Consider the following 16,885-nt stretch of genomic DNA (forward strand, 5'->3'; position numbering starts at 1 on the left):
CTGAGCGGAGCGCACACGCATAGAGCGGGATAATACGCAGAGCGTCACACCACGTGAAACCTGAGCGGTGAACTAATTTTCGGCAGCCGGAATTTCGGTGTATCTCTAATTATTGGCGACATCAGAAATGGATATTAGTGCTGGGCGGTATGACCAAAAATTTATATCACGGTATTTTTCTAAATGATACCGGTTTCACGGTACATGCCGGTATTTTTTTTTCATGCATGACCGGGTGTTAACCATATTTTCTGATTGAGAGAGGAAATACTGCAGTATATTGACTTAGAATGCCCTATTTTACTGTCATGATGAGTGAATATTGTCAAAAAATATCACACTAAATATTGACTAAACACAACCCCTTTTAATACATGTTAACCAGGAGTCACTCTCATTTATAATCGCGGCGAACTTTCACGCTTAGTAACACATACAGCTGTTCCCTCACTACAGTGCAACAGTGAAAAGGGTCCCCTTTCAAACAGTGTTGCGTTCCGAACGTTGTTTAAGCAACATACACCGGTATTGCGGTATTTTAAAAATTCATATCATAACAAAAATAAACACCGGTATTCTGTATGAACCGGTATACCGCCCAGCACTAATGGATATTATATAATAGATGGTTTTTTTGAACATTTTAGCAATTTAAAAATATTAAAAAGAGATCTTTTACACGGCACCCCTGCTCTCGACAGATGGCACCCCGGTTGGGAAACACTGCTTTATACCATGTATGTAGCATTTCTTATTTATTTGTTCTACTGTAGTTTTTTGTCCTATTGCTTGTAATTAGTTTCTTATTCTTATTTAATCATTGACTGTTTACTTGTCAGTGATTAAAAAACTCAACCAGAATAAAGGGAGATGGTTGGTCGACAATTGCGGTGGGGCAAAGTAAGACTTGTATCGTCATCCAAAAAGCCAGTCTTTCTGAGGCAGAGCAAGTTGTTTAATTTTTAGGTTTTTAACAGTCATTAAAGTTTAAAAAACAAATAACTTCAGATTGCGATATCTCCCATTCGGAAGGAGGACACCTGTGTTTTCTAACCACAGTCGGGCAATGGGGAACAGCCGTCCAACACACGAGCGAGTACAGACCTTTCAACCTCCCTAAGGAAGGAGCTAAGGCCATGTGTCTTGACGATAAGGCCCGTGTACGTGTGTGTGTGCGCGTCTGTAAGAGCGAACGTGTGTGCACACACTCAGGGTGACCCACAAAAGCAGGACGAGATAGTACTATCTGCTTATGTTAATTAGTCTTTAAGTGGTTGAGGAGGTGGCAGCAATGTCTTTCTCCCTAAAAGTGCCCCGTCCTACTTAACCTACTCCTATCACGATTAGGCCCGCTCATTCAAACACGCACTGCACGTGCACCCAACATAAATGGCTGCGGGATCGCGTAAATTGATTAATCAGCTTCTAAATGGATGTATAGTGCTGTAGCTAGCGTGACCTAGAGACCAGCGTCGCTCTTTAAAAGCGCTATGAGCTAAAGAACCGATAACGAAAAAGTGAAAACGGAACTTGAAATTTTACAAGAGCGTAATACCATAAAGCACAATACAATTAAATATGATACAAAGGTCTTTTTTGTGCCGTTTAGCAAAGAGTCAGTGTTCAGTAGGGGTGGAGATTAGCCAGTGTGAGGAGACTCTTCTCAGGTTGTAGGATGGAACTTGAATCAAAATCCCTTTGGATGCATTTATATGCAATATTAAAAATAAACGGGGGTAAATTCAATGCCCATGTTCATCTTTTACCTTTACTATTCATACTAATGACCCTGATCTCTGCATTTTGAAAATACTTCATGTAGTTACGGCATTCATGTCATCCCTGGAATGTCTTCAAAGATTCACAGATGAGGGTACCATGCAGAAGCACAGAGTATATCTTGACCATCACGGAATACCCAACATTACTAATAGGATTTCCGCAAACAGCTTGAGACCGTCTACTGCACTGGACAATCCAAATCTATTCATCCTGTTGTCAGAAGTAGCGCAAACACGTGGAGTATGTCAGAAACAGATAGGGGCAACTGTTGATGACTCATCACGCCGCATCTAGTTTAGACAAAAATCACTGATTATAATGGTTTCTATTTGCTTTTTGCGTCACGTCACTCGTGTTTGGTGTAACGATGTGGTATAAGGCTTACAAGACTGAAAAAATAAGCGTAATTACTAACTGGTTGTTCTGTAACAATAATATATCATCTGAAATAATATTACTTTTTGGCTGATTTCAACAATACCTTTCTATACAACAAGGATGGGTGATAAACTACAACATATGGCGATTCATATTTAAATTAATTTCATTAAACACCATTTTTGGTAACAAATTTGTATTAAATCATAAAATAGGGAATCCAGAAAAAAAATCAATGGAAAACACAGAATTTAAGGAAAAATAATAATTTTGTGGCGCCCTTAATTAAAAGTTAGGTACTTTGTGGAGTTTAATTGTGAATAAATAAGTTATGTGTACATTCATTCTCAAGGTATAACAAGCACATGGAAAGGTTTTCATTCAACATGAATGAATATTGTGATAAATATCGATGGGAAAAAATACTGTGATAATATGTTTTGTACACGTTATGTAATGTAATGTTTTTTTATTTGAATATCATGTTTCAATTAGAAACACATGAAGATGGCTGCAAAAACCAATTTTGACTTCAACCATTTGCCACTTGTTTTCAAGCAAGCAACTAAAGATTTACTTAAAGACTAAAGACCCATTGTGAGAAAAAAAATGGCATAATCTCTTTCTCTTCTTTCCATCTGTCTGTACACTGTATCGTTTGTTCCCACTTTTGCCCCCATCTCTTCTCTCTCTCCCACCATCGTTCTCTCTCAATTTCTGTAATTCCGTGTTTGGTAGCAGTAGTTCCGAGGCAGTTCTCAAGAAACAGCACTGGATGTTGTGGTTAAGGTCCAGAGATAGCAGATTGCATTGTGGTCCCACAGCATTGGCATTGTGGCTGGATTTGTCCGGTTTTATGTAAACGCAATACTCTTTTCACCTGAACTAATACAACCAGTGGCGTAAAGCCCCTTACTGCTACCGACGGCATTTTTCTGCTAATCTCTACGGATTTAAGTCCCTTGCACACATACCTCAGGCCAACGACTGATAACCCCCCCCTGGCTCCCCACCCCCTCAGCTCTCTCTTCCTCTCTCTCTCTCTCTCTTTCCTCTCACTCTCTTGTCTCTTTTTCTTTTCTCCTGGATGGCAGCAAAGCAGCCTTGCAAAAAATTAAAGTGATGGAAAGATTTAAGCAGGTGGAGAACGAGAGAAATCATTTTCTCAATCCCATCTCCCAGTGGCAGCAGGAGACGGAGAAAAAGATGGAGAGAAAAAGAGAGTGCGGGGGTCAGGGATTCAGGTAACGAAAGAAAAAGAGACAGAAAGCAGGAAAAATGGAATTCCGCAGCAGTCTAAATCAATTCAAGCTGCTCTGATGTGGTGTACATACATTATCACTGTCATTGGACGGTGAAAAGCGATTGGAGGATGAGTTTGATAAAGAAGAACTAACACACTCTTTCGCTCAAGCTCTTTTGCAGACACACATACGTATACACGCTGTAAAATGGGGTATGAATTGGGTAAACAGAGGCTTTGAGGTGTATTTTCCCTTGTTTGATTTGCACACAGATTCATAGTCTATTGTGTGTGTGTGTGTGTGTGCGCACAGGGGCTCCATGCAAGGAGCAGGATTCCAGGGACAAATCGACCGGAAAAGACGGAAATGTAAATGTAGCTCAGCGATCTACCACTGATCTCAGAGGTACACACACACAAGGACACAAAGACAGAAAGATACACACGCACACACTGAGTTAGTAACGGGGCCAGCTAGTAAATCTATCTGTGTGACTCTCTTGTGTATTGCATTATTGATGCTGCACCTGATAGTCATATTGAATTCATGTGGAAGTTTTATGAATGGCCTATGCGGCCTTATGTAGTTGGCATTCAATGATGAGTACATCATGCAGTTGCATATGCATACGATGCAAAACTGTGTACATGTACACCTTGTTGCCTCTGCATATTGTGCTTCACTCAGAAATATGAGGTTAGAGATATAAAATGGTTGTGAAGATCATTTCATGTTGACTTTAACTAGTTTTAACTAGTTTAGAGTAGCTTTTGGTGTAAGCAGTGAAAGTAGCTTTCAAAATACTGCGTGAGACCAGGGACTTCGTAAGTGCTATAGGGCGTCTTACCAATAAACTTGATTTCTCAAGTTTTGGCTTGTCTTTCTCCTTTTCCTTCGTCTTTTCTTTCTTCTCTCTGTCCTTCTTCTTCTCATCTTTATCTCGCTCCTTCTCCCTTGCCCGTTCCTTTTCACGCTCCTTCTCTCTGTCTTTCTCCTTCTCTTTTTTCTTCTTCTTCTCTTTCTTGTCCTTCTTCTTGTCCTTGTCTTTGCTCTTGGTATCCTTGGGGTGTGGGAATAATTTATCAGGGAGTATTGGTGGCAAAGGGGGCAACATTGATGGGACTCGTAGGCAGGTCTGGGGGCTGAAGAGTGGGCTGGTGGCGCCGACGGCAGCGGCAATGTCTTTGGTTCCTTGAGATATCCTCTTCTCTTCCTTGCCTCGCTCCTTGCCCTTGTCTCGTTTCTCTTTCTCTTTCTTGCTTTTCTCTTTATCTTTCTTCTTGTCTTTGTGCTTGTCCTTCTCTTTCTTCCCGCTAATGCCGTCTCTCCGCTCTTCACCTCCTAGCAATAGCTCCAGCCAGGGCATGTTGTTCTCCTCTACCTGCCCTCGCTCCTTTTCCCGCTTCTTCTCCTTGTTCTTGTCCTTGTTCTTTCCTTTCTCTTTGCCCTTCTCCTTGAGTCTCTCCTTGTCTTTCTTCTTCAACTTGACCCTGATGTCCTTCTTGAGTTTTTTCTTCAGAAGGGTAGCGGTAACAGGGTCTTTCCGTTCCTGGGGAGGTTTTAGAGGTGGCAGCAGTGTGGGAGGTGAGTCAGGTGGGGACGACAGGTAAGTGGGTTCTGGAGGTGAAAGACTTGGGGCCTGAATTGGCTTTTGACCCTGATTGGCCTTTCGGATGACCTCGTCTATAGAGTCATCCATCGTCCAGCGATTAGGCGGGTTGAGATTTGGGGGAACTGGTGGAAGTGAGTGTTTTCCGGTGAGAGCTTGTGGAGGTTTGATGTGGCTTAGCATATGTTTGGGTGCAGGTTTTGGAGGGTTTGGCCCCTCACTGTCTGAGTCCGAGTCATAAGCAAATGGGTCTGATCCATCTCCATCTGCACAAGCCCGTGCAATCACAGCAGCAATAGAGTTCTCAATATCCTCGTCTCCTGTATCATGAGCTCTGAACTGGCCATCACGAGAACTATCATCTGCAGGAGGTCCAGCCCAGCCACGTCCAGTTGCTCCCAAAAGGGCAAAGCTTAGCTTTGGGCTGCGGGGGCTTTTGGGCCTACCGGGTGACCTCTTTCCTGCCTTCTGATTGGTCTTGGGTGGGGTCAACATAAGTGGTCGCCCCAATACACCAGTGGGTGCAGAACCAGCACCTCTTTTGGGTGACTTGTTCTTCTGTCGTGCAGGAGAGGGTGAGGGCAATTTTGGCTTGTGTCCAGGTGTAGGAGGTGCCAGAGGAGGTCGGGGTAATTCGGGGGAGAGGGGAGGGGAGGGGGAATGCGGCATGTGTTGGGAGTTGAGGGAACTGAGAGGTTCCCGTGGCTCATAACTCCATTCGGGGCTAACGCCTGGTTTGCTGCTCAGGCGGGGTCTCTTGGCGGCGGGTAATAGACCCTCAGGCCTGGGACTCTCTTCGCCATGACGATTAAGCCAGTTCTCATCATTCTCCTCTTCCTCAACGTCCTCTTCCTCACCCAGGGAGACCTGCATGGCCTCGGCAGAAGTGCCCATATCTGCAGGAACCGGCTCCTCCTCTTCCTCATCTGCCAGAAGGGAACATACAAATATAAATCAAATGCAACCAGAATTTGCAAAAAGCAAGAACAGAGAGTTGAGAAACAGGATCAGATAACTATGCAAGCCAGACTGAAAACCACTAATTACACACCTGATTCAACCCTGTTTTGTAAATAATACAGATAATAAGAAAGAACATGACAGGAAAAATAAGAAAAGGGGCAATATTGACATATGAACAATATTAACAGAGAGGGAACATCTCAGGGTGGAATGGAGGGTGGATATCAGAGCAACAGATCAAAATCATCCACACCTGATTACACAGCAGAACAACAGAGCGAACAAGATACACACACACAAAATCAGACCCACATCCAAGTGTGGAAGCAATCTCTGGTTAAATCAAACTTTTTTTAATGTCTCCAAGCACTCCAAATGCACGCGCGCACACACTACACACTAGGGTGGCGTGATACCAGTTAACCAGTGGTAATCTGGCCACTGTGACTCTCCGCACCACAATGGATGACAGGAAGTGCAGGCAGAGCCCTCTGACACTCTCTATTATAAATAGTGTAATCTATATGGTAATATTGTTGTATTCTATAAGCACAGAATGGGGATAAGATAACATTGTGACTTTAGGCTTTCTTCCGGCCAGTGGAATGGTAATAGTTATCAAAGGTTATTTGGGAATGACACGCCGGCTGCTCTCTGATTGGCTGGGGCCGGTTATTTATGATACGAATTATGATAAAGATGATGTCTCTTCTGCGTCGGTCGCTCTCCCTCTCCTCGGCCCTCTCGCACAATAAATTGCTATCGTTAATCACGGGAAGGCTTTGTGCCGGCGTGATTACCGCGCCAGCACCGTAATAAGAATTTTTATTTAAAGGAAGAATATGGATTTGTCATCGCCTCCTCCGCATGTAGTAAAGTGACAGTATTTCACAACGCTGACATTTAATTTGTATGGAAAAAAAGGAAAAGCGGCATGGGTGATATTTGCATTTTATGGCTCTATCCTCCATTTCCTTTCTTCCTGGAATAGAAGTACTCTCTCTTTTCTTTCACACAATTGGACGTTTCCATGAAAAAGGTACAAAAATACAGTCTGAAACTCTTAAAAATGAAGTCAATTTTTTAATCCACCAAATGGTCAGTGTAAAGAGGTGCTTAACCTTCAGGAAATTTTGTTCATCGACCTCATGAGGTCAAGCTAAGAAGTTTTAAAATTAATTTCTTCTGAGTTCAAATACGGGTGACTCATTACTTATTTAGGACCAAATTAGTTTGTAGTTAATGACCAAATTATTATTTACCTATAATTCAAGAAAACTATTTGTTTTTAACTTTTTTTTATTAATTCTGGAAACAGTAATAAATTTTATATACATACTATGTGTATAATACATATGCTATGCAGAAAGTGTCCAAATCATTACATAAGTGTCAAAATGGTATGGAACATTACATTATTTGCAATATGATGAAAATCATGCGACAACAGGGTTTAGCAAAGCTAAAAAAATAAAAATAAAAAAAAGGAAATAGCTACATTTGACATTTTTGGTAATTTAAATTAATCTGATTGGGTGGGGTGGATGATATGATGTTTAAAATGTTATTGTACGTCAAACATATGTTAATAGTAATTAATAATAAAAAATAAATATATCTAATAGTCATAGTTCTCAGTACACATGGCTTTTGTGCCTGTAGTAATTTAAAATAAAATAAAATAAACGACATCATACTTAAGACCCACATATTACGTGAAAATCAGTGTGTGTTTGAAACACAGTGCTCATGGGAGGGATTGAAATGAGAGATATCTGCGAATGTGTGTGATCATTTTCAGACATGAGGCCTCTACTCATCCGTCCAGTGGAGAAACAGCTCCGTTTTCACTTGCAACCAGTTTCCCTTTCATCTGATATCAAAAAAATAAAATAAAATAAAATCACCCCCTCCTTCCCATTTCATTTGGCACTGCCGAAGAAAAGCACAGATTTTGTACACTTGCACACAAACACACGGCGCTTAATTGATTGTGTCACTTACAAATGCGAATAAGACTAAAGACAGGGAGTGATAAGGGGGAAAAGCCACTGCGCCAAAAATGGTACATGGGAATGAAAACAAGCTTACACACACATTGTAAAGTAATTAAAATGGATAGATAAGAAAGAGAGTGAATGAGAAGAGAGAGAGCTGTCAATTTACTGGAGACCAATGCCTGATGCAACTAACCAGCTTTCTTATACTGACACACACACACACACACACACACACAAATAGTTAGGTATGGTGTGTGTGTGTGTGTGGGGGGGGGGGGGGTCAACATTAAAAAGGAAAAGTTGGATTAAGGCCTACAGCAATTAAAAGCAGCTCGTTTATTGGGGGGCTCGAGAAGCGGGCTAAACGAGAAGAGATAAGATGCGTTTAATGTTCCAATTCCGCAGTGCGGGACAATTACTAACATCTGAGAGCATAAAAAAATTAAAAAATCAACCTGTAGGAGTGTTTAATGAAGGTGGCATCTACGTCACACAAAGATTCCTTAAACACCTTATACTGGTTTAATTGCAATTATACGTTATCATATTATGAATTAGGAAAAAATAATAATAACAATAATTCATAATAAAGCACAATACTATTTTATCGTCTTTAATTAAAATGTAATAGCTGCTTTGCCTCTGAAATAACTCTTTAATAACTGCTCTCGCTCTGAAACACCGTTTTTATTTTTATTTTTTAACATGACATCATAAAGACCATATCAGGATAGAAGCAAACCTCAACAACTGACTGCAAACTGTCTTTTTTTTTTACTTTTCAATTCCTGATGAGAAAATTCAGGTTCTATTTATTTATTTATTTTTTACTTAGATTGGATTGCGAATACAGTTTCATCATAAGCGTGCACAAGAGTTTTCCTTCATAAAATGATCTTGAACTTTTGTACACTATTAACAATCTAAACAGATAATTAATTATATAATATATATATATATATATATCATATAACTAAAATAGAATTATTCATAAACATGTTATGTATAAACAGATCTGCTACATGTCTAAATTATGTGAAAATCAGGTGACAGTATCTCTACTAAATATTATCATTTTTAAACAATCTGTATTGTTCTCAATAGGCTGACAGTAAAAATTATTTATACTTATTATTTCTAATTCAAACTGTACACTCTTTTATATTAGGTTTCAACAAACATTAAGCATTTATTAATTATTTTAGTGTAAAATATACTGCTTTGATTTCCGCTTTAAAATCACAGATTGGAGTATAGTATGAATGCTGATTTAAATAAGGCAAAACAGTACAGATTTATAACATCAGCCATCATATTATTTATCGACTAAACTTTCTTGATCAACGCATCCGTAATCAACCTTAAACATGATGCATAAGAACAACAACATGAGAAAGAAAAACCTGCCTGGTGTGAAATAAATGGGAGCAGAAGCAGAGTTTGCCATGACTTTGACCTTGTCTGCAGTATCTATCTTAAACACACACAAATGTGCCACGGCCTTCTGTCCTGCAGCGTCTCCTTGCTCTCACGACCTTCACGTCCAGCAGGGGAAACTTCTGCATGCTTCCGGCTGTAAGTTATTCAAGAATAAGCTTTGAATAATTGTCCCGCAATATGAGTCTCTCTGATTAATTGCCTGAGATAAGAGCAGCTTCTCTCTCGTTCTGTGGCTCCGGCGCTCACTGCAGGGCCCTGCCGAGTCCCCTAATCACAACACACACCGTTTATCTGAGAGTGTGGAGATCCAGCTTTGCTTGGGTTCACATGCAAGAGTAGGTTTAACACAGACTTGAGCAAAATATTAAAGGAAGTACATTAATAGCATGCATCAAAGTGTACATGAATCTAGGCAGTGTAGTCAAAGACACAATATGATTCATTTTGTATCAGGGCAGCCATAGTTATCATCTACATATTACATATTTTCCCTTTAATATATAACATTTGAATTGCTATGTAAATGAATAAGTCTATAAATAAAAATAGAAATATAGCATTTCTTTTCAATCATAGAATTATATAGAACAAGTTTATTTCCTAAGTAAATTCTAATTATAATATACTTAATTTAATCATTATAATAATATAATAGATAATTATAATATTTAGAATTCATGTTATATATTTTGTATATTTGTACAGTATAATTCTACATTAAAATGCACATATTAATTATAATTAATATATTAAATAGGTTTGTGGTAAAGTCTATTCTTGGATAATCCTCTGAACTTCACAAATGAAGGCACTGTAAAAAATGACAGTGAATTTAACGGTAAAAGACTGTAAAAATGCTACAGTAAAAACCTGTTAAATGGTTAACAGTAAATTCCCTTACTATATACGGTGGAAAAACTGTATTGGACATTACAAGTATTGGACATTAATTTTACGGTAGTATACCGTTTTTGGAAGTGAAAAAGACCGTATAATTTACAGGGAATAACCGTAAATTGACATTCCCAGAATTCCCTGCGTTAAATTTCAAATGTGATGTTTTTTTGTTGACGGATTTTTTTTTACTGTGTACTTTATCTCATTCGATTTTTTACTTTAGTTTTATTCATTTTACTTGATAAAAATAACTTGTGCAAACTGAAAGATATGGTTCTTTATGACAAATGATCAAATGAATGAAGTCAGACATCAGTACAAAACAACTTATATGACAAAAAAAAACTCAAACTAATTACAAACATAATTCTGAACAGATTTCTGACTGTATGAGTTACTTTCAAATCTGTTTAAAATAGATTACCTATATGTTCATCTGTGACCCTGGACCACAAAAACCAGTCATAAGGGTCAATTTTTTGAAATTGAGATTTATACATCATCTGAAAGCTGAATAAATAAACTTTTAGGATAGGACGATATTTGGCCGAGATACAACTATTTGAAAATCTGGAATCTGAGGATGCAAAAAAATCTAAATACTGAGAAAATCGCCTTTAAAGTTGCCCAAATGAAGTTCTGAGCAACGCATATTACTAATCAAAAATTAAGTCAAATCTTCTTTCTCCAGTAATTTAGTGCCATGCCTACAGGGCTCAGAGCCTTTGAAGTGGCAAGAAATGTCAAATCAATTATTGCTTTCCTGTAAGAAAAGAGCGTTTTATTGGGCTTTCATGCCAATAGTGTACATTGCGTGATTTGAGTTTGGAAAAAAAAAGGTTCATTTGGAATTAATTTACACACTTCGACAGGAGTCCATCAATGACGCCTGATTAAAGTGAAGTGGTTGATTTGAACATTTCTTTTCTCTGACTGCACCCGTCTCTGTGCCACAGACTTATTTGACAAAATAAGTCTTCCGATCAACGGTAAATATAGAGTAATGATATTTTGCACGTGCATGGACAAAGGTAGGGCTGGAGGGCAGTGAATACTTTATTTTTCAAGCACTTTTTATTTGGCAAACAGTTTCTAAATCATGTACTAAGGCACCCATTGCGATAAGTTTAATATATGCAAATCAGTTCTCCCAAACTATATATATATTAGTGCTGGGCGTTATGACCAAAAATGTATATCACGGTATTTTTCAAAATTATACCGGTTTCACGGTACATGACGGTATTTTTTTTTCATGCATGACCGGGTGTTAACCATATCGGTCTGTCAATATTGGCCATTACTGGATATATACCAGCAAATACTGGACATTTAATGCACATCTAACACTCCCTTAAATACTTAAGTATTAAATACTTAATACTTACAGGGATAGTTCAGTCAAAAATGAAAATTCTGTCATCACTGACTCACTCTTATGTTTCACTCTCACATGCATGACTTATTTATGTAAATGACAAAATGTTCATTTTGGGGAGAACAATCCCTTTAAAATAGCAATAATTTTATAAAACTGTAAAATTTCATTAATATAATTTAAAATGACTGAATTAAATGTTTTTGTCTATTTAGACAAATCTATATATAGATAAACATAGACAAATAATATACAATTTCAATATCAACCAGTTATCAGCAATAACCTGAAAATAATTATCAGTATTGGCCAGAATTAAAATTTAAGTAAATGTAAATGTTGTTATTTATTGCTTAAAACAGGACATGTAAATAAATGAGTACATATATTGTTCTTTTAAATACTGAAAAAAAAAAAGTGTAAATGATGCCTTGATTATTTTTATACTACAATGTAAAAATTACTGTAAATAAAACAAAGATTACTGGAGTACGATTTACAAGAAAACACTATTTCTACTTCAAAATTTCAGGTTTAAATGAATGTTTCTTACCATTTTTTTGTAATTATTTCTAAAATACACTAGTAAGTATTCACTAGTAAATCGTAAACCCTTTTTTTAAGTGTAAATTTAACATATTTAACATATATTAACATATTGAACATATTTAGCAAAAATACAAGCTCGGATTAAATTATGATTCCTCTGATCGTCAACAAATCATACGAGAGAGGACGAATACCAGGTAACACGCATTTTCCAGAACACTAAAGTGCTATTTTGGGAATATCGAGCGGCATGACTGCTAGGAAATCAAACAACAGACACCTTTCGCTTTATTGTGGCGCAAGGTCTTTTGTCCATCGTTGTGACTCGCTGTCTTTTTCGTTTTTTCTTTCCGGAGCGCGCTGGAGACAGACAGACTGGTGCGCCCACATGTTCACAGCACCATACATGGAACTTCAGTTGAGTAACGCTCCCCTCCCCTCCCTCCCTCAGCCGGCACACAGATCAGGGGCCCTGATCGCCTTTGCGATTAGAAAACCGCAGAATTTCGCCGTTCCCCAAAACAAAGTGTTTTTAAGGCTTCTGTTTTCTCTAGCCCTGGCGCCACCAGGAGTACAGTAAACAATAAACACTGACGGATGAAGCCTGTCGCGCACACAACGCACACGGAAGCGAGCACGTACACACACCGCACGCGTAGGTGTTCAGGTTCAACGTGTGAGCGCTGACTAATTTGAGTTGCATTGAGAGGCAAAGCATGGAGGTATTGTGTCAGTGCCTGTTACACTTCCCATAACCCTGTCATCAGTCTTATAGTCATTGAAAACCCGAGACAGCGGCTGCATGACGCCGGGTCACCTGCCTTGAACTCGTCCGCGTGCTTAAAACTCCCAAAACAAACGCCGTCTTCGGCGGATGCCATTAATGTATTAAACGCAATCGTAAACGCGCAGTTTGGCTAACGACAACAAAAAGAGCTTGATATTTTGGCCTTGTTAAATAAACAGGTCTTAAAGTTGCTGTTATCGATACATCAGGACAAGTTCACTGGCAAGCGAACAGCACTGAGGGGAAGAAAAAAACGGCTAGTTGAACACTTAACGGTGGACTTATGGCAAATTGACTTTTACTTCAAAGTGCTCCACAATTATGTCTTTCAGCAATTAGAGCGCTTGAAAAAACGGAACCCACTTGAGCCTTACCAGTGAACCGGTGGAGGAATGCCCTCGAGCCAGCTCGCGGAGGGGTGGGGGTGGGTTGGGTATTGTCTTGGGAGTCTGAGCAACTCAGACGCCTTGGCAAGAACGCACATCTGAAACCAGCGCTGCACACACACCCACGCGAGGCATGTCAGAGAAGGGTCAAAAGCGGGGTTAAAAAGTACTTTCCCGCACACAAACTTGTGTGACGCACAATAAATGTTCCAACAGTTTTATACACAAGAAAACTATTAGGCGATCAAAAGGGGGGGTATGTAACAATCAATTGCAATCTTAGTGCATTTGAATCGTTCCCAGGTTTAATACTGTAAGAAACAGGAGTCGCGCGTCTCCGTTCATCAGCGATGCTGAAGTCAGGAAGCTTTTGCTCCTGTGTTTGGTTTTAATGCTAATAACACAGCGCTATCTGAAGCAATTAGACTGCGTCTGATCCCTATCGGGTCAATGTGTTCCCAGCGCATCTAAAGAAAATGTTTGCGTTTGAAAAAGTCCATCACATAAACAGATAAGGAGCGGTGCAGTGCAGCGTCTAGACCGAGTTGACTTTGTTCCTGCGCAGATCAGTAACGGCGACCTGCTGCTGGTTCTGATGAACTCTCCTCTCGCTACCGCAGAACTGATATATACAGGCATAACAAACGGCGAAGAAGAGATACTCGCACAATGTATGTTGAGATTTGAATTCCCTATAATAAACGTTTTATAATATACAAGATGTAAAATTGCACATATTTTGCATTTAAAATCAACAGCTTGAAGTCAGTCACACAATTTTTCAATTAAACTGAAACAAAAATAATCACTACTTTCAACAGAATAGGCTATTTTAAAATTAACATCTATTGGTGAGTTTATATTACTAATACATATACCGAGTGCATCCTCTATTTAATCAAATAAATAATTCATGTAGAATTTAAATTGTAAATGTGTACACTGTACACATAAAAAGTACATTTTTATTCAAACAAAATAAAAGCTCCAATTAGCACAGAATTATTTTTAGAGTCCTTACAAGAAAGAAAAAAACCTCAACGTATTTTTACTTAAATATAAACGTGTATCCAAAATGATGACATTATTTAAAACGTGGAAAGTACGTATGCAAAATGTTACATACATTTCCTTATAGATAACTTAAATTCTTTGAGATTTAACTGACAACGGCCTAATCTTTCGGACATCACAAATATCCAACAACAGTTATCTAATCGGTCTGAGCATCTGCGCGTGATGTGGGAGGAATCCAGATACACTACATTTCCAACATAGAGAGCCGGAGCCATCACGCAAAGCACGTTCGGACCGCGCAGTCGAGCACAAAGAGCTCTTGCATACAGTAGTAAAACAGTTATGGTGTTGTTTCAAATCTTTTACTATCATTTAAATCTGGCCCACTTACAGATGTTTGGTTTGACAATAAATAAGCCGTGCAATCTTGGATAAAGTCATCAAAACACAACAAACTAAAAAAAAGTTGAAAACTAAAATACAGTTTATTTTTAATGATCTTTTAAGGTTTAATTGTTCAAAATAAATGCTAAATCCTACTTTATTTATTTCTACCAAGCGATATAATATACAGACAGGCTCAATTTCAAAAGTATTTTGTTTGTATGATCAATAGAGAACAAGATATTATAATATTATATTATCATTCCGGATGGTAAAATATTCATACTTTGCACATACCGTGTAGCTTTATTTCAGGAAGTAGTTTAATAGGAAAGGTAAGGGCAAGTGCAATTCAAAATGAACATTCCTGTGGCCAGGTCGTGACCTTTCTGTGAGTGTCTCTCAGGTCACGGGGTCAGGTCAATCAGAGGGGAATGTTATCCAAAGCGCTTTATTTATTTATTTAATCTTTCATCTGACTCCCCTCCTTCACCGCTGCCCGGGATTATCCGAAAACATGAAGGGAGAGACGGAGGAACGGGGAGAGGAGACCGCTGCTTCAAATTAGCCAGAATAAATAATCGCCACTTCAAGTCAATAAACACTGTACCTTACTTTTTTATGGAAGCGGTCAAATAAACTTTTTGAAAAGTTTCTGGTAGGTAAATAAAGGAGCTAAATTAGTGACCAGCCGATTTACGCTCATCTCTTTTTCTTTCGGTCGGAACGTCCAACCTATGTTTGACGTCCAAATATGTAATGAAGACATGCGGTTTTTCAAGCTTCGAGAAGTACAATAAATATAACAGAGGACCTTCTCAGAAACTGACCGTGCACTTGAGGAAGGATGTCAAATAATTTAACCACCTTTTTCCTACCACATTCTGGTGCATAACATGGTCAGACCGGTTTGAAGTAGAAAGAATGGGGGAAATGTAGGGGAAAAAATGTCCAATGTTTCCGGTTCAGGATGAGTTTGCTTTGACAGGTCACCGTCCTAATGTCTACCTGAATTGAGCGCTTCTGTTTCTATGAACTCTTCACCCTTTGGTGAACTACAAGCAGGAACAGCAGAGAAAAGGAAAAGAGACAGAGGGGGTCTACCGCCCAGTGGAGGGGACCCGCATGAGGGTTGTGGGACCAGTCTTCAGCGTTTCCTAAATGGCCAGCGCAACACAACAATACGCCTCATTTAGGCTTAATGGATGCATTCAATGCGTGTGCAGTCGAATATGTGTGTGTGTGTGGCATATTTATATATTTGCATTCATTAATAACGGGTGAAATACCAAACAAAGTTCATGCATGTGCATACATTGCGTGTTGGTATGTTGTGTGACAGCACAACAAGTGTGTGTGTGTGTGTGTGTGTGAGTGAGTGTGTGCGTGTACTGAAGAGAGCCCAAACAGCTCGGCGCCAGCAGTCTGCCCTTCCCGTAACGGCTGAACGACGGCAGAAGACTGAGAGAGCAAGAAAGAGAGAGATTTGCATCTCTTTGTGATAGAGAGGGCCAGGATTCCTCGCGCCCGTACGAACAAAATACAAATAAAAAAAAAGAGAGAAATTCGACAGAATGGCACCAGGACAAATTCCACTTGGTGCCGGCGTGTATCAGTGTCGACACACACAGGTGACTTACGGACACACCAAATCACACAAAGCAACAACCGAACGTACGCCTTCATGTACCCGTTCAAGTGAATTTCCTCGTATGCAACTTGAAGCCTCATTTAACCAAGCGAGAGACGCTAATATGGGAGTTCAATTCCTATAGGAATATTTTGAAAGTCGCTTAAGGCTATAGAAATTAGATCAAAATGGGTCAATGGCATATAAGTTGGTTTAAAATTTTTATAAATGCACTCTCTGTATTCAAATGAGCTTGATTTGGTTTTGGGAAAAATGTATACTATGAAAACTTTTTAGGAAAAGCTTAACCATCAAGCAAAATAAATAAACAAATAATTCAAAAAAGAATACTTGTTTTCAAGTTTTCAATAATTTAAATTACACACACACATACATACATATATATATATATATATATATATATATATATATATATACACA

The 16,885-nt window shown here is 38.8% G+C and overlaps 1 protein-coding gene across 1 annotated transcript in view; it reads right to left on the reverse strand.

Annotated features, from left to right (window-relative positions):
- The window catches only part of LOC107728511 (TAF3 RNA polymerase II, TATA box binding protein (TBP)-associated facto), a 52,084-nt gene that overhangs the window by 11,855 nt on the left and 23,344 nt on the right, over positions 1–16,885 (reverse strand). Inside the window, exon 3 of the mRNA XM_016538709.1 lies at positions 4,252–5,939. Within this exon, the coding sequence (XP_016394195.1) occupies positions 4,252–5,939 (1,688 nt within the window). The remainder of the gene's footprint in view (positions 1–4,251; positions 5,940–16,885) is intronic.

The sequence above is a fragment of the Sinocyclocheilus rhinocerous genome, unplaced genomic scaffold (assembly GCF_001515625.1).
Source record: "Sinocyclocheilus rhinocerous isolate Xijiao unplaced genomic scaffold, SAMN03320098_v1.1 scaffold307, whole genome shotgun sequence".
Lineage (NCBI taxonomy): Eukaryota > Metazoa > Chordata > Actinopteri > Cypriniformes > Cyprinidae > Sinocyclocheilus > Sinocyclocheilus rhinocerous.